This window comes from Oculina patagonica, chromosome 4 (genome assembly GCF_052425735.1).
Source record: "Oculina patagonica isolate OP01 chromosome 4, crgOcupat, whole genome shotgun sequence".
Lineage (NCBI taxonomy): Eukaryota > Metazoa > Cnidaria > Anthozoa > Scleractinia > Oculinidae > Oculina > Oculina patagonica.
Window position 1 is genome coordinate 30,270,845 of NC_135761.1, and position 18,762 is coordinate 30,289,606.

An 18,762-nucleotide genomic window follows, 5' to 3' on the forward strand; every position below is an offset into this window, starting at 1 on the left:
GTAGTTCACGTTCGATTTTCGATGAAGAAGATCAGACTCCTGAAGATTCGACTTTGGATTTTCTTTGATTTAAGCTTATAGGTGGGCCGCGGGCCGCGGGCCGTGAGGTGGGCCGCCGGGCCGCGGGCCGTGGGGTGGGCCGTCGGGCCGCGGGCCGCAAAGTGGACCGCGGGCCGTGGGCCGTGGGCCTGCTTTTAGCAAAACCCAGTTGTGATTGGTAGATTTCGATCTATTTTGATTGTTTCTGTTGTTTCTGTCTATCGAAGTTCATTGGCTGTTGCCATAATTATGACTGACGGCAGTGAAAAACGCAATCGTTTGTTGGGTTTTGGACTTCAAAGTCCACATATTATTGAAAACCGCAATAGTTCAAAAAATAACGAATTTAAACAATTGATTTGAACCGTTATCTACCGGTAAAATATTTATTGTTTACGTTAGAGACTGGTACCGAACAGCGGTCGAATGTTGTCATGTGAAATGTCATGCTTTCATCCATTGCATGAATGTGTCGAAAATTCGAAAGAATGGAGTTTTCGACTTTATCAAAGCCAATCAACGCAACGTCTTTCAATTTTTGTGAGACCTTTGTCGGTGTTTGCTTCAATAACAACACTTCGAACGATTGTTATATCGATGTGTTTTAGCTGCGCGTCCCAGCTCGTCCAATCTGTAACCTTGGAACATACATGTCAGGTTTGTTTTGGAAAAATGTTGTACATGTTTGTTGAAATGGTTTTTCCCTCGTTTAAAAAACTTCGAATTACAGTTAGCAAATGTTATCTGGTAAATGGTTCGATCTGAAGAGGTGATTTTAGCTTCTTTTCGTTGACCCTGTTGATTACAGTCAAAAGCATATTAGACATATATTCAAACTCTAAGTTATCCTTCTATCTTTGATTTTCTTTCGTTCATGCGATAACTGTAAGCATTGGCAAGCCAAATGTTGTTATTTTAATATGATTTTGTGTTTTAAATTTAAATCTAGGTATTTCGTGACATTCGTCATGATGTGAGTTGTTCCGGGTTGTTGAGCCAAAGTGTTGCTTAAGTTGTGCACGTAGATATGAAACTTGAAAACAATACCCGTGAATAATGAGGATACGCACTTGTAAACACGAAATCTGCGAGAAAAACTAGTTTATTGGAGGCAAGATGTGATTTATTCCAAACGCTTTCCGGCTTCAAACTCACTTGAGACCTCAGGGTAGTCTACATAAAAGGCCTAAGGCCTAGTTCAGACGTCGTGCTTCTGCCGTGCCGAATGAACTAAATTGTAATTAGGTTCGACTGTAGCACAGCAGAAGCACGACTCTGATTCAGACGTCGTGCAAGAGTCGAACCAAATTCAGGAGTACTGAAGCTACGTAACAGTTAGTCAGCGGTGATCCAACAAAAATGGCGCTGTTTTCCAAATTGCAGCAAAAACTCCTATTTTTAATATCATTGCAAGACTCAAGAAGAAAACGCAAAGAAAAGCAGCAGCAAAAAAATTTTCCTTTTGCAAGTACGGCGAATGTTTGTTTCTTTGCCCGACTAGTTTCCGAAAACTTGCTCATTTCAGATTCAGCCCCGCTAGCTTCTTCTTCGCCCTGCTCCCTGTTATAAGTGTCATCTACTTCGTTGAATGAAACATCCTCGACATGTTTTTTAGCAGAGAAAATTTCGTATTCCTTTGGATGGCCGCCATGTTTTTTGCCGTCTTGCAAGAATAAAATATAATGTGTCTACTTAACATCGACCCAGGGTCTTCTCCGTTTTCAAAATGGCGGCTGAAAACGGAGAAGACCCTGGGGACGAGGTTGTGCGCATACTCCGTCAAGGAGAATTATTCTCGGGTCTCCTCATAACTCCTGGCAAGAACGTAATCCCGCCAAAATACATTAATATAATTTATGGATTTGGTTTGGTGCGGCAGAAGCACTACGTTTGAACCGCTGCCGTGTCAGAGTCGTGTAGAACGGCATGGCGTGTCGAACTAAATTGCTTTGCCGAACTCAATACAAAAGTTTGATTCAGACGCCATGCTTCTGCCGCGCTTTTGTCGAACTCAATTCCTGAATTTAGTTCGGCACGGCAGAAGCACTACGTCTGAACTAGGCCTAAGATGGCCGTTTCCCTTATCGGAGCCAAATCATCGATGCAGCTTTAGGACCGGCAATGTGATTGCCTCTTATAGTAGCCCCAATCTGATTGGTGTGACATACAAACACTGAGTCACTGACTACATACTCTATCATGACAAAAGAGGCAAAGAGACTAAGAGGTATTTATTGAAAAAATATTAAATCAATAAATGGGCCCGAAACGGTTTTGAATGTACATGGTTCGCATTCAGATTCCTGGCGTCAGAAGTCAATTAATATGACTGATAGAGCGATTTTCACTTGAGTGTGGAAAGTAATTTACGTTTGCTTTGGTTTTGCATTATTATGTTTCGTTATTGGCTCACAACACACTCGCCACTTTCTCAACCAATCAGAAGTAAAAACAAAAATTGATTGGTTTACTGGATTGTCTGTGTCCTTTGCGATTTGCCATAGTGATTGGTTTGGTTTTCGTTTTATGATTCTCAATCGAAATTAATCTATCAGTCAAAATCAATCTCGATTGCTGTTGATTGATATTGACAATCATTGACAATCAAACTTCCCAAAAATATTATTGAGTGTTATCAAATTAACAAATCGACCACATTTTTCCATGGTCTACACTCTTATAGACCAAAGAAATGACGTCAGAAAATTCTCAAAACTCAAGTGACCCAACGAGCCGTTAGGCGAGTGGTTTCATTGTAAAGTTGTGGAAATTTTATGGCTTCATTTCTATGGTCTTTAAGGGTGCGTTTCTTTGGGAAAATCCAAAATTGGATCATTGATCTCAGATCACACGGATACTTTGCGCCCAAAGAAACGAAGAATCCGAAAACGGATTTTTTGCCATGACAACCCCGTAAACACATTTCGCCCAGAACATAAAATATCAGCACAAATTTATTTTTCGTCGAATGTATCCTAGCTAAAATAATTTAGGCATACAAAATCTTTTACAAAAACCACACGTCGAAGTAGATCTTCTTTAGTGTTAAGCACAATGTGGCGAGAAAGCATCTGAGAGCGAAGAATGATTGCGAAATGATCAGTGCAAATTTCACTCGTGACAATTTCAAAAGGATACAACTTCCGTAGGCACACACTGGCTGTTCTAGAAACCTGTATCCCGTTTAAAATGATACTACATACCTATCTGAAGCTACCGTTTCCTTTTATCGTGAAATATTTTTGTATTTTTGATCGAAATAACCGCCTACAACTTTCCGTATGGCAGTGTTTACAAAGAGCGAACCTGTATTTTCACAGCAAAGACCGCTGGACCAAGGTACTTTTTTCGAATCCTTTCCCAAAGAAACGCACGGATCATGAATCCTAAAAATCCGGATTCAGATATGATCTGATGTATCCACTCGAAGTGTGGATTCTTCAGATCATTGATCCAAGATTAATCCATTTTCGGATATAGGTAAAGAAACGCAAAATCCGTTTTTGGATCAAGAATCCGGATTTGGATTTTTCCCAAAGAAACGCATCCTAAGATTGTAGACCATGGAAAAATGTGGTCGATTTGCCTGACAGTGAAGAAACTTTGCCGGGGGGACGTAAAGATTCCTGACACGTAAAAAGACTATGATACAAAAGATCAAAGGCTCTTCGAGAAACCTCATGGTAATTCGATGAATGAAGTGCCGACCTCCGCATTTTTTCTAAATAAGTGTCCAATAAAGTAAAGCAATCTCACTTTGCTTTATTTTTCCACGTGAGTTGCGTCATTGATGGCTCGTGCTCGCAGGGGTCGTAGCGCTATTTAGTTTTCACAACCAAAATATTTACCGGTTAGTGTATTACCTTTGATCCTTTTAAGCATTAAGTAAATTTGTTTTGTGAATATGTTTACTTTTCTGTCAGCACGTATAGCGTTATTTTTGAGCAGCGGAAAAAATTTGAGAGAAAAGATACGCCCGAACACTTCGTGTATCTGCTCGACTCAAAAAGATGAATCAAAGTCTCTTCGAGATACCGACTTTTTTGCATGAAGTATGAGTTGAAGGTTTATCCTGTGCATTGTTCTTCGAACTTATCATTACAGTTGCTTTGTAGTTTAGTTCAACAATTTCCTATCTTCGCGGAGGAAATGCAGCCATATAATTTTGTCAAAAATGGCTCGTCCGCGCCGGGTATTTATACACATATTCCTCAACATTACACAAATAAACAGTGCAAATTTCACCGAGATATGACAATTCTATACTTTAAAATTGCAAGGACCTTTCGAGGCAGTCGATTACGGCAGCGAAATTAGCAAATGAAACAACAAAATATGCGTTCGACGCTTTGTTTTTGCGACGAAAAAGCACGAAAAAAAATACGGATATTTCCGACTACTGTCGGAGAAAACATTGCGCATATAATCAAGCTGCGTTTTGTCTAGGCTCTGCGAGGGTCGGATATCAAGACAGCTTCTTCGTGGGCTTAAGAAGGATTAAACAAAAGCCATATATACAGTGAATGCTTTCGAATTATATTTGAAGATGAAATACGAAAGAATTTTGCTGTCTTTGACTGAAATTCCACTCGAACTGCGTCGATACGATCGCATGTTGTAAAGCCGATTCATGCAACATTGCTGTCAACGAGAGGTCACGCCCCTAACGACCTAGGCTGATGACGAAATAGAATGGCGCTTGTAGCGACCAAATTTGGCCTAATTTTTAACCGCTCCTAAGCTAAAAGAAGCCCCCATCTCTTGCATTTGTTTTAACTTCAAAAATATCTTTGAAAAGAGCGAGTTTTTTTGGTATGGTTTATTTTTGACGTTTGTAATTTTTTAAACGATGTAAGTGCTAGTGATTATTTATTCGCGTTTTAGCGTTAGTTACGTTATCCATTGTTTGTGCGACGCTTTTTATAGATCGCCTTTCAGACACACGTGCGTTGAGATAAGAAAGCTGACATGTCACTTTTAAAATTGTTATATAACGTTTGTAAATGTGACAAGTCACGTTTTTTTCCACGAGATCGCAAGTGATCACCCACAGCTGAAAGTAATCCCTTGAGAAATTAAAACAGTCTCTTGAGAAATTAAAAAAATCCCTTGAGAGTTTACAAGAATGTGAAATTTTCCCTAACATAACTGTTATTCTCCTACTTTCGCTTGTAAACAAGCAATAAGTCGAAACAAGCAGCTATTTCAAAAAGAAATAGTGTTTCGTTTCCAGATTGCGGAAGGGTGAGAATAGTGTAACACTAAGGAGAGATGGGTTTGTGGTTTACTTTAATTTGGAGAAGGTCCTAGTGTATGTTGAATTTGCCGAATTTATGCACGAGTGAAGAATGAAAAGAAGAACTTCATATTCAGTTTAACACCTACTGTCCATTTTATGTAAAGGAGACATATACTACGTCCTGATGCAGTTTGGCTTTCAAGAGTTCAAGTAACACACAAATATTTCTCTTTATAGAAATAGCATGTGTCTTTCTCTCCAAATTAAGTTAAGTGAAAGAAGCTTGTCTTTATCGTTTTTACTCATCCAGTGAAAATTAAAATGATTGTTTTTATTTCTGCAGAACACTTTTTACTTAAAAATGGCACCTGATAGCATAACTTTGAATGTTACATGAATGGAAAAATAACTTACAGAAAATATTTAAATATATTCCTATCAATGTCGGGAATGGTTTATTTTTTAAAACAAACAATCCTAAAACAAATCAGTCCCATAAATAAAGTGTTTTGTGACTACTGATCTCTGATAAAATGCAAAACAACACTTTAATCGTAGATTAAATTATTACCTTTTGACAAAAAGCTTGAGGTATATACTTCTCTGAGTTGATCACATGCTCAAATCAAATAAATGCCAAATTCAAGACAAACCATAACCCCGGTCGACAAGAACAAAGATAAGCACACTGTTTCGAAGCCATTTCTTCAAAATCAAATGCCTGTTGTCACTTTACAAAGACACGTAAACAACAAGGGCAAATTAATGTAAAAAAGCTACCATACACAGATTTTTAACCGGGATTTTTAATTAAGCAAAATTCAAGTTTAAAGAAAGTTTTATGTTATATGTTATAGATTGTATTTTGGTCGATCCGCGCTGCACGCTCTCCCGGCAAATATAAAATTATCTCCACAGAATAAGAGCTAATAAGACACAGCCAAGTTGCTTCTGTTGTCAGTGTAACACTGATAATAACGATTTGCATTTTTGGCGATACTGTGGAGTTTCGATCAGACCGCGATGGCTTTGAATAATCCAAATAATGTTTATATCAATAATTTAATCTCAGAAATCTGCTCCAGCAGTTGCAACGGTAGTTAATGTTGAGCGTTATATCAACTAAGGAGACGAATTTAGTTCGACACGGCAGTTGCACACCTTGCTATACGATACTGTCCATACAAAATTTAAACTTTGAACAGAACTTGACTGTCTTCTTTTTCGTTCTCAACTTTCCGTGCAGACTCGAATGTTTTTGCGACGCACGTGACACTGATCACGCAATTCCGGGTACATCCACGCGAGAACCCACGCAATTTTGCGTGTATTCGCGCTGTTTGTGACGTCGACGATGCCGTGAATTTTCTTGTACAAATAGAATAGGGCAATTTCCCACATTTATACATTCCTCTGTTACATGAAGTGAAATTAACTTTGTAACTCGCCTGTAAATATGCACTTCTCTTTGTAGTGCACTTAAGCTCTACCGTGCGAGCAAACTCGAGTCATCCCGTTTTTCTTTGCGCTTGCAAACACTGGTTGGTGGAAATTTACTTCCGTTTCAGAATAATATTAAACGCTACGAGAGCTTTCTCTAGTTTTCTTACAATACATCGCTTTAATCAAACTTAAAACAATTTCAGTCGTTAGATGTTTCTGTTTGCAACGAATCTCAATATTTTTGGTCATGCTGAGGAATAATATTATATTTCCGATATTTAAAGAACATGTTTTTACGAAATTAATTGCCATCGGTCATACGTATTTACTTTGTGGTTACGACCGTTCTTGTGATTGGATAGCAGCCACCCGTGCGAGCAAACACGACAAGTCATCCCGTTTTTGTTTGCGCTTTCAAACACTGATTGGTGGAAATTTACTTCCGTTTCAGAAAATCGCTAGAATGTTTACTTAACAATTAAACGCTACGAGAGCTTTCTCTAGTTTTCTTACAATAGTTGCGGTTACACATGGCCCTTTTACCGCGGTAAAAGGCCTATTTACCTTGGTAAAAAGAAAAATCTTGTGTGACCGCCATTTCCCAAGGTAAATTTAACACGGTAAATTTCCATGGATACATCAAAAAGAACAAAAGAATCCCCCATGACATTCACCGAGGTAAATAGCTAGGTTTTTCAAGTACCCCAAGATGAAATGACCAATCGTGAGACAAACTTTAAGATAAGCAAATAAAACCAACGAAAGAATGTTAATTGCACTGGCGTGAGGTTTACATTTCAAATACCTCTGGAGATAACGCGGCAAAAACGTGCTTCTTTTAGAATCATGGCGGGATGGCGATCCAGTGCTCGGTCGTTCAGTAGCTGCTGAAACCACATCTGTGGACGTGGAAGAACCCAAACGCTTCTGGGAGCGCGTGCACATATATAATTATTTCGGCGCGCAATGAAGTAGTAGGCACTATGGATTATGGCATTTATGAAGCGCCAACGGAGCCTTCGCCTTCTTATTCTTCGCTGTATAAAATGCTGAAATAACAAAGAAGTGGAGAACTGTCGGTACAGGATAAGTAGCAACAGCGATACGATGCTAGCAAGCTCTCTCGAATTCTCCATTTTCGCATTTCGCGCCGAAACCAGTCAAGTGTAAAAGATTGACCTCGGAAAATGTATTTGCATTTATTGGTGTGTGACCGCAGACACCTCGGTAACATAATTCCCGAGGTAATTTTAGCGTGGTGTTATTTACCTCGGGAATGCTATTTACCTCGGTATGTGTAACCACAACTAATACATCGCTTTTATCAAACTTAAAACCATTGCAGTCGCCAGATATTTCTGTTTGCAACGAATCTCAATATTTTTTTATCATGCTGAGGAATATCTTTCCTATATTTGAAGAACATGTTTTTACGAAATTAATTGCCATCGGTCAAACGTATTTACTTTGTGGTTACGACCGTTCTTCTGATTGGATAGTAGCCCCCACTGTGTAAATAGTTCACATCGAAGCCAAAATAATACCGTATCGTTTCTGAGGAAACGAAACAAAAACGGATGACATGACACGAGGTGACGTGACGCGAAACAAAAACGTGCCGTGGATGTTGTGTTGACTAAAACACGTCACAAGGCGAGCGTAATAATTTTTTATAACAGTTTAAGCGTAACTATATGTAGTTCATAGCGCGAATTCCGTATTTTATCACAAAAATATTTAAGTGTAAGGGCCGAATCGCACTAGCGGACAAGTTTTAAATGTCATAACATTTTTTACAAAAAAAAATTGTCGCGACAAGTCAGAGACATTTTGAAGAAAACAAAAGGTGTAATTATTAGTACAATAGCTCTGCACGTGCTTCTGCCATCCCTGTACATTTCTCAGCACGGCCGTCTTGGGCAAACATCAAATATGCAGTACAACGCGGTAAAAAAATCTAAAACAATTGGCATTTAAAGTACGCGTTCTCATGCAGTAGAATAATGAGTCGTCTCAAGATAACTTTTTCTTTTCTCATTCTAACATTTGGCCGAAACACTTCACTTATAAATATGCTTTGCCTCTCGCGAAAAGATTTTGCGGCTGGATTACGATAGTGAGAGCCACATCACGGTGCATACTATCCCAACAACTTTTGAGTGCGTGTTGTTTTTCGGTGCAATTTGGGCCAAACACAATAGCCAATCAACAACGTATTGTTATCTAGCATTACGAGGGGCATGGGAATGCGACTTGTCATGAAAAGTCCTGCCTTGAGGCAGGACTTCGGCCCCTTTGATGATTTGTCCGTTTTGACAAAATTTGCCCTTGTCCAACAAGTCGTTCGCACTTGTTTTTGCAATTGTTTGACAACATCTATCGCGCGTGCAACGCGGACCAATCATAAGACAACTGCTTCTTTGTTTTCCTGAAATGTTGGACAAGTTCTAGGCCTCAAAAAACGCTATCGCACTTGTTTTCTGTGACAAGTGACACGTTAATGATGAAATCAATCAATTGTTACAAAATTTGTCCGCTAGTGCGATTCGGCCCTAACCTTTGATCCTTTTTAGCATTAAGTAAATTTGTTTTGTGAATATGTTTACTTTTCTTCCAGCACGTATAGCGTTGTTTTTAGCAGCGAATAAAATTTGAGAGAGAGATGCGCGTTTCTGCACGACTCAAAAAGATCAAGAACGGATGACGTGACACGAAGATGATGTGACGCGAAACAAAAACGTGCATGAATGTTGTGTTCACTAAAACGCGTCTTTGAATGTTTTCTTACGTGAATGGGTCATTGATAGCCTATGCTCTGAGGCTTCGTTGAGCGAATTCTATTCTCTTTTATCACCAGAGGATAAGTGTAAGTGATCCTCTTTCGATTTGTTTTGTGAAATTCAATTTAGTTCCCTGAAAGAGAGAGACCCTGGAACGAGGTTGAAGAATAATTTGTTTCTGATTGACATGTGCTGAATGCTTTTAAATTTAAAGGACCTTTCTGTCAGCACGTTTCTCGTTTAATGATGAATTAATTGCGGTTTGATATCAGAATCCAGTGAGTGAGTGAGTGAGTGAGTGTTCGAGTGAGAAAATGCGGCCCATAACATAACCTCATCACCATTCGGTAATCAAAGGCTCTTCGAGCAACCTCATGGTAATTCGATGAAGTACCGACCTTCGCATTTTTTTCCAAAGAAATAAGCGTCCAATAATGTAACGCAATTTCACTTTATTACTTTACTAGCGTTCAATACTAACGTGACACGAGATGACGTGACACGAAACAAAAACGTGCTGTGGATGTCGTGTTAACTAAGGGCGCTTTCCATTCGACCAAAAATTCTGGTTTGAGTTTCCGGAAAATTCCAGTGGCAAATGGAACAGTATTTTCCAACTTTTCTGGTTGACTGCACGGAAGGCAAAACAAAATTTGCATATGGTCAGGTAGTGCGTCTAATATGGAAATTTCTACGGTGCATTAAAATAATGCACTGTGGCCGGTTTCCTGCAAATGTAACTCGATATTTTTGTAAATAAAAAGCATTCCGAGCACTGATTATAAACGCCATGAATACCATCGTGGCGACAAATACAGGGACCTTTCAAAAGGCACACTAAAAGCAACGAAAACGTCCCCAACCCAAAAAGTTTAATGAGCAAAACAATGGCGTAGCCTGCACGCGCGTTATAGATATTTGTACATTTCAGTTTGCTGCCGCCTGCAAAACAACAACGAAAAACAACCGATTTTACCTAATTTTTTTTTTGGAGTTTCAAGAATGCTTCCTTAACACATGTAGCTGCTTTCAGCTGCACAAATCGCTAAATTTTCTGCCGAAGGAACTTAGGCTGAGTGTAAAACGGTAGCTTTTTCCAAAATTTCCGGAAAAGAGGACAACCTCGCAAGGTAGACCCAAATTTTCGAAAACAATTTCCGGGAATTTTTAGTTCCATTTGATTTTGCTTCTGGAATTTCCGGGGTTTTCGGTTGAATGGTTCGCATTTCGGAATGTCACCACTTTCCGGATTTTCTGGAAACTTTCCCAGGAAATTTCTGTACCATTTGTCCTTGTTCCGAAATTTCCGGAAGTTTTGGTCGAATGGAAAGCGCCCTAAAACACGTCACACGGCAAGCGCAATAATACTTTTTATAATTTAAGCGTAACTGCATGTAGCTTATAACTGCCATCAATAATGTCACAATCTTACTTAATTTGCCTTTGAATGTTTTTTTGCGTCAATGAGTCATTGATAGGTTTTTTCAAATAAGCGTTCAAACATGTCACTTTTGTTACCTTTGAATGTTTAATTTTTCCATGGAAGTTGCGGCATTGATTGTCCGTGCTCTCAGGTTTCGTAGCGCGATTTCTATTTTTTCACCACAAAATATTTTAGTGTAACCTTTGATCCTTAGGACTGATTAATCACATTGCGAAAGGGTAAGCAAAGACCGCTTGGACGTGTAAATATTTACGAATACTCTGTGGTCTATATGTGTGAAGTATTTATTTTTGTGTAAGTCAGGTGTTTGGCTCGGAGCGAGTACAAGTTGTACACTTTACCCAGAACATGTTGAATATTTTTTTTTGAGTTTATTTTGGGAATCGAAACGTACATTGCAAGCACAGCAACAATGTGTCAAGGCACGGGATATATGTCAACGCGCCAGGGGAATAACTTGTGCAGTTAGATTGCTCTATTTATATTTCGAAAAGCTCGTCGGTCGACGCTAAACGGAGAAATACAACGGGATGGCCTTAGTCTACATTTTATTGGCGTGAAGTGGACCATATTTTATTGAACATTCGGAACAAAATAAATATTTAGATGCGTTAGCAGCCCTTTATCTGCTTTATCCAGCCAGACATGTTGTTTAAAGCAAAAGATGACGTGGTGAAGGAAATTCATGTCACGCACACTCCGTGACTCACACAAACATGACTTGTGTGTTTCTGAAGTGACTGCCTTTGTAAAGATTTTTTAGTGTTAGTTTGTTGGAAGGTGTTTTTAGCAGCATGAATAACAGCCAATCATACTTATTCTGTAAGATGTAAATAGGTAGCGCTGTTGTCTCTAGTTGAGCCGAAACTTGATAGTTTTTTTTTCCTTTTAAACTCCAAGTTCACTCCTTGACTGGTCCGTGATAGACACTACGGACATAGTGTAGTGTCAATTAATTCATATTTCATTCCATTAAAAATAAACATTTCTTCAAGTTTTGTGTGATTAAAGTGTAATTTAATATTTTCTTATTAAAGTAAAGGGCATTTTTACACTGTAATGACATCGCACCTGTCATTTTACTTTAATTTATTTTCTGTATCTACATCCATACTTAAATCAATAACAGACCAAAAATCTACTCCGCAAAGAGACGAACAGCAGCACGTCTTAGCACGAAAAAATATCCTTTGTCATTTGCGTGTATAACAGCACTTCTCAGCACTTCAATACGAAAAACATGTCTTTTGTCATGTGCACGTGTATAACAGCACTTCTCGGCACTTCAATACGAAAAGCATGTACTTTGTCGTGTCACATTAACCGAACAGCTTCCGAACGATTGGGGAAACCTTAAAGTGCATTTATATATCCTGCTTGTTTTGTACAAAAATACAACAGAGGAAGGAACGCTTAGTACCTTTTCTCCAGGATGGTAAAGTTGCATTCTTCCTGCGCCTGATCGATTCTCCGTTGTCCGTGCAAATAAACTGATCTTTCTGATCAAACAGGTTCAGCAACCTTTGCTTTGAAGCCCATTTCTTTCCACTTCAGTATTTTCTGGAACATTTAATTTCCTCTTCGTTTGTAAGGTCTACAAAGGTGTATTTAGATCGAGGATGAAGCGAAAGGAACGAAAAACCACCTTTGAGAATTTCGGCCCGACATGCCATTTTGAATGTTCATCTCTGCACTCAAGCAAACATTTGGCCTCTATCCCACCCCCCAGATATATGAACAGAACACAAGGGCGGGGAGGCAGGGGAAAACCGGACCTTTCTGTCAGCACGTTTACCGTTTAATGCATGAATTAATTGCGGTTTTATATCGGAATGGAGTGAGTGAGTGAGCCCATGAGTGAAATAAATCGTCATTTTTAATACCTCATTACCATGAGGTAAAAATGAACAAGAATTTAAAGAATAACAATTTTAATTACCTTTTATTCTCTCGTGGAGTGTGTGCCTATCACTAGAAGCGAGCAAGATGATTTTTCCTTTCTGAAGATCTTGTTAGCACTGTGTAAGCGCTCGTTCACTGAACGTCAACAATTCGCTGAGTCCGCTGCCGGTTCGCTAGCACCGTTCTTTTTCAGTTAGAAAAAAAATTCAAACGCCTGGTAAGTTTTCTGTCGACAGATCACCTGAGTAGAAGTCTCATCCTGAATTCCGAGAATGAATGCGTACTTGATTCAAACAAAACAAGATGAAATTCGCTTTCATTCATGGAGACCACAATTACACATTTCTAGTCTGCGCGTGTGCGTGGCATGATCTGACGTCATTTTCATGGTCTATACTCTCATCGACCATAACTTTGGACCAATCGGCGCGCAAAAATTCTGTCGGTTATGGTATAATAGTTGACAACGATTGATGATCCTGAAGTTGGCATGCCTATTGTTTTGTAAGAAATATGAGAGACATTCATAGTTAATGAGCATTTTCAATTGTTGGACAACACGAAGACCAAACATGGATGCAGTGTTTTACTGCTGGGTCAAAAAACAAATAATAAAGCTGATGCATGATGATGGGTTCAGCTCCTTGTTCTTCTTTTTTCGCAGGAGGTGGCACCGGCCCGCTTTTGTGTCATCCATTTAGTATTTTTTTTACATCAAATGCCTGAAATGTTTTAGTGATTCACTTGTCTCTAGTCAAAATACCATTCAAACCATCAAAAGTATTATGTTTGGGGCTCCTACACTGTTCAAATGACTCAGTATATTTTAATTTCAGGCAGTACCATAACATTTCTGTAGACCGCCAGCCTTATCTATGGCTGTACCTACAGTAACATCCACCAAAGAGACGACAAATTATGCGCGGTTGTGTCGTCTTCTGATCGATGTGGGATCCGAGGCACTGAGGAACAGATTTGATGGCATTCTTCCACCAGCAAACCTCTCCTCAGTTCTGGCTAGTTCTGCAGCTCTTACTACTCTACAGACACTGGAAAAGAAGAAGGTCCTTAACCCAACACAGTGGAGCAAATTATACCCTTCCACCCCTTCCACGGTATCATCAAAACAATTTGACATCACCCTTTTGATGGTTCTTCTCAGAAACATCTGCGGGTTAAGTCCGCCGATAACAACTGGCTCGTGGGACAAACTTGCTCCTGCAACAGATACCAGTGTTGAAGCTGACATTGTCCGTGTGAAGCATTTTCGAAACATCCTCTACGGTCATACTGAAAAGGCCTCTGTTGACGATGCAACATTCAATAACCACTGGAGGGACATCCGGGATGTACTCGTGAGATTGGGAGGACCGAGTTATGGGGCTGCTATTGACAAATTGAAGACTGAATGTATGGATCCTGGTGTGGAGGAACATTATAAAGAACTACTGAAGCAGTTCAAGAAGGATCATGACGACATCAAGGACAAGATTGAAGAGTTGGATAAGAAATTTGATGGTGAGCCTCTGCTATTCCAGTCTCCGATGATTTGTAATTAGTGTTTTTGGCTCAAAATGTACATGTTATTTTTATTTGCTGTTAGGTTTTAAAAATTTCGATTCAAAAATTCTTTTATTCGTTTAAAATTACAATGTGTTTTAGTAAGAACTTTTGTTATAAGAACGTCGAGACTGAGACTGACCAACTTTTAAGAACATGGTAATAACATACTTAAGCTGAGACTCGTTTTGCATCAATCTCTAGAGACAATACTCCACTCCTCCTTTCTTTCAAAAATAAAACGAAATGTCACATTTAAAAATGTCTCAGTAGTAAATGCGCAGTTTAACTGAGCCCAACGTCCTTCTAGTCTTCTGCAGGGTAAAAACAACTAGTCTTCTACACGGTTACTGTACTGATATTGTAAATTTAAATTAGAAGAGCCGTTACATTTAATTTATATCAAGCCCTCCCTTTTAATTTCCTTTGTAGTGTAAAGGTTTCTATGTAGGAAAGTCAAATTACGGTTCCACATCTGGTCAATTATTTTCTAGACATGAACAAGAAGCTGCTGGATGGTTTGTCAAAAGAGAAAGGTTAGTTTAATTTCTAAAGCAAATAATTTCCTCGTCATTTGCTGACAACATGGCCCTTCCTTCGGCTTTCTACCTTCTTTCCTTCCTGTGTGCTTTCCTGCCTTTTTGCCTTCCTGCCTGCCTGCCTGCCTAAAAGACCCTAGAATTGTTGTTGCCTGGTAAGACGATAAGTGAAATATCCTTAAGATATGACAGTGTCCTTTTTGATCGCCTTTGTTTTCTTTTTGGTACTTACCATAAAGACGTGGCTTCAAGAAGGCAGCAATCTCTGGTCGACAACCCACTTGAAAGTGAGTTACCGGATGAGCCAGTAAATGTACACGGCCATATAACAGAGGTCCTTGACATTGTTGAAGCCCTCTCAGACAAAAGCAGTAAAGCAGTTGCAGCAGTCCTTGTCAGTGGAATTCCAGGAATAGGAAAAACTACTGTTGCTATTCAAGCTGGTCATCAGCTAAAAAACAGGCGTGGCTGCATAGTCAAGTTTTGTTCTTTAAGATTTGCTCATGCGGACGAGAAGAAATGTGAACTCATGGCAAATAAAGGGGAAAGAGAGTTGAGAGAAATTTTAAACGTGTGTGTCCCAGGATATCAACAAACCAATGAGTTTCCCAGACATGTTTTACTCAACTGGTGCAGGCGAATTGAACATGATCTGATACTTGTTCTTGACAATGCAGAGGATGCGATGGAAGAGAATGTTGGAAACTCTTTTATTGAATTGTTAAAAGAGATGAGGAAGTGCTCACAGTCTAGAATCAAGTTCCTGATTGCTTCAAGACAAAACGAAATTGACCTTGCTGCTGGTTTGACCGTTAAAACTATCAAGTTGGTTCCTTTGGAATTAGAAGAAAGCATCGAAGTTTTAAAGAATGGTGCTAAACTTCAATCTGAATCCGGGAGCCAGAATGATAAATTGCGGCAGATAGCCGCACTCTGTGAGCATATTCCGCTGGCACTTCAACTAGCAGGACCTCTGCTTTCAGAGTCTGAATACACTGTTGACGAACTTATAAAAGAGCTGGAAAATAACCCAACAAAAACATTACGTTGTGAAAGTATGATGGAAATTGCGTTTGAAAAACTAAACGAGTCTCTGCAACATGCATTAGTTTGCCTCTCTGTTTTTGTTAGATCGTTTGACAGAAATGCAGCAAAAGCGTTACTAGGCGTCAACTACGCTACGCATTTGACGATGTTAAAAGAAAGATGCCTGATTCAAAAACAGGACGACCGATACCTCATTCACTTATTAATAAGGAGTTATGCGAGACAAGTAGGCAGAGCAAAATTTCACCAAATTCTGGCTCATGGGCAGCAGTCATTTCTTGAATACTTTTTGTCCCTGATTTTGAGAAACGCGAAGACATATTGGGGAAAAGATACTTGTAAAGACGCTTTTGATCTGTTTAATGTAGAAAGGCTGAATTACGAGTCCACGCTTAGAGATGTCAGCGACAAGAAGATCAGGAACTGCAGAGAACTGGAAGATGTTGTAACCGAATGTCGGCTGGTGGGACCTTACATAGGAGATTGTGTTCACATAAAGCTTTATGAAGACTTTTTGAATAGTCTTCTGTATTTTGCTGAAAGCCAAGCGAAAGTTCTTCAGAAAGTGGAAATTTTGTGCCTCCTTTATCATGAAGGAAGGAAACGTGGATGTGTGAAGAAGCAGTTCCAAGATGAAGCAATAAAATTGCATGATGAAAATGTTCACTTATTTGAACAAAACAGCCTGTCTGAGGTAGTTTATTTGAGTTATTATGGAATGCATCTTGAAGAAGAATGTAATCGAAAAGAAGAGGCACAGATTGTTTACAAAATGGCACTTTCTATTTATGAAAAACAAAAAAATAGATCTACAATTACATTTTTTAAGGCGAGAATTCTTAGACGAATGGGCATTATTTCAAAAGAACTAGGAAGTATCGAGGAGGCTTGTGTACACGTTTTGGAAGCATTAGAGCTTCTCCAGGTCCGTTATGGCAATCACGTGTTGACTGTGAATGCACATAAAGATGTTGGAGATTATTACTTGCACGTCGAAGAATTTCCCAAAGCAGAAGAGAACTACAAGAAGGCAATTCATATTTTGGAAGAAATGAAAATAGCGGATCACAAAGAGGCAGTATCATCCTTTAGAAAGCTGGGATTCTGCTTTGAAAAGAGTGGTATGTTTGACGAATCCAGAAAAATGTACGAAAAAGCAATTGATATTGCTGATAATACTATCGAGGGAAACCACAAATGGAAGGTTGAGAATGAAACATTCCTAGCGTCGCTTCTTTATACAAATTACCAACAAGAAGTCAATACAGCTAACAGAATTGCGAAGGAAGCTCTTCAAATGGGCAAAGAACTTGGAATGAAGAATTGGCGAAGAAAGAAAGAACTTGAAGAAATGCAGAAAAAGCAACTTCGCTAAATGCTGCTTTGATAGGTAGTCAGGACGTTTATGTGGTGATCTGAAAGGTTGTACGATTTAAAAATCAATTTAAAGTGTAGTTTTGTCGCTGACAAAGCGAAATCTGTGCCATGGCTAAATTCTAATTAGCTAGATATGATAGTAAGTGGACGTTATTAATACGGCTACCGCTCATTACAAGGGTTCAGCCATTGACTTTCCAATTGGCCACCCCTTTATACAGTATTAAATGTGTTAGAAAATTGAAGTTTAACTTCAGCCAGCTTGATTCGTGAGCAGTGCTAAAAAAAGAATTCAGAGGTTAAAGAAATTTCATTAAAATGCAAAGCTTGTTGTCGCTAAAAAAAATAAAGTGTAGACTTGCAAGTCTGGCAGAAAGATTGTTTTACTGGTATGAGACCGTTTTATTGTTTACATGGTGTTATATTTTTAAAGTAGTTTGAGGTTGTTTTAATGTAATTGTGAAAAACAAATTTCGTTTTGTATTCAGATGTATATACTGAGGTATCCCAATTAGTAGGGAGTCCCACCTTCGTGGGTGGCGCGGTGGCCTAATGGTTAGCGTGCTCGATTCCGAGTCGAACGGCCCGGGTTCGAGGCCTGGCCGGGGCGCTGCGTTGTGTTCTTGGGCAAGACACTTTACTCTCACAGTGCCTCTCTCCACCCAGGTGTATAAATGGGTACCGGCGAATTTACTGCTGGGGGGTAACTCTGCGATGGACTAGCATCCCATCCAGGGGGGAGTAGAAATACTCCTAGTCGCTTAATGCTACGGAAACCGGGATAAGCTCCGGCTGTATGGGCCTCATGGCTCGGATACAGACTTTACCTACCTTACCCACCTTTGACACCTTTAGCATAGCTACGTTGTTTTTTTCAGATGTCAATAAAGGTATCATTACTTTACTGCTGTGTGGCGCTGAAATGTATCGCGGAGAGGCCCTTCTGATTCAGTTTTAGTTCAGCGCCGTCCTCCTCATCTTTATTCGGCTGTAAATCGTGTTTGTTGTTGATTTTTTAACGTGGTTTTTATCCACAGTATAGTTGCTTCCAAGCTGTGTTATCAAGTAAAATCAGGGAGAGGTGGGGAACATTGGGGGTGCTGAACACGTCAATACTTCAAAAAAAAAATCAAAAACAACGCAATTTAATAGGAAGCTTGCGTAGCAGGCGGGTTCGTCGACGCAAGGGCAAAAAAGACACAAAACCCAGTGAAAACGAGCGGTGGGACCGTGGAAACAACGACACGACTCTTAACTGGTTAATAAAAGAGTCAAATTGCAGATTAAAATGTGTGACAAAATAAGACTGTGTAAGCTTGCTTCCGAGGCGACCAGAAACGGCTGAAAAAGGTCGGAAAAAAGTGAAGAATAAGTTTTTATACCAACTGTCGT

The 18,762-nt window shown here is 39.4% G+C and overlaps 1 protein-coding gene across 1 annotated transcript; it reads left to right on the forward strand.

Moving 5' to 3' along the window:
* The first annotated feature begins 649 nt into the window (after positions 1-649).
* Positions 650-18,197, forward strand: LOC144652350 (uncharacterized). The gene is made up of 3 exons (XM_078512394.1): positions 650-696; positions 13,684-14,365; positions 15,186-18,197. Exons 2-3 carry the CDS (start codon positions 13,723-13,725, stop codon positions 17,366-17,368), a joined length of 2,826 nt encoding a protein of 941 aa, XP_078368520.1. The 5' UTR covers positions 650-696; positions 13,684-13,722; the 3' UTR covers positions 17,369-18,197.
* The last annotated feature ends 565 nt before the right edge of the window (positions 18,198-18,762 follow it).

What these genes read in the sequence shown, in the direction of transcription:
- LOC144652350 (XM_078512394.1), top strand. Translation starts at nt 13,723, where the DNA reads ATGGCTGTACCTACAGTAACATCCACCAAAGAGACGACAAATTATGCG. An exon ending in GTTGGATAAGAAATTTGATG is followed by an intron (nt 14,366 to 15,185) that starts GTGAGCCTCTGC and finishes CTTACCATAAAG; the next exon opens with ACGTGGCTTCAAGAAGGCAG.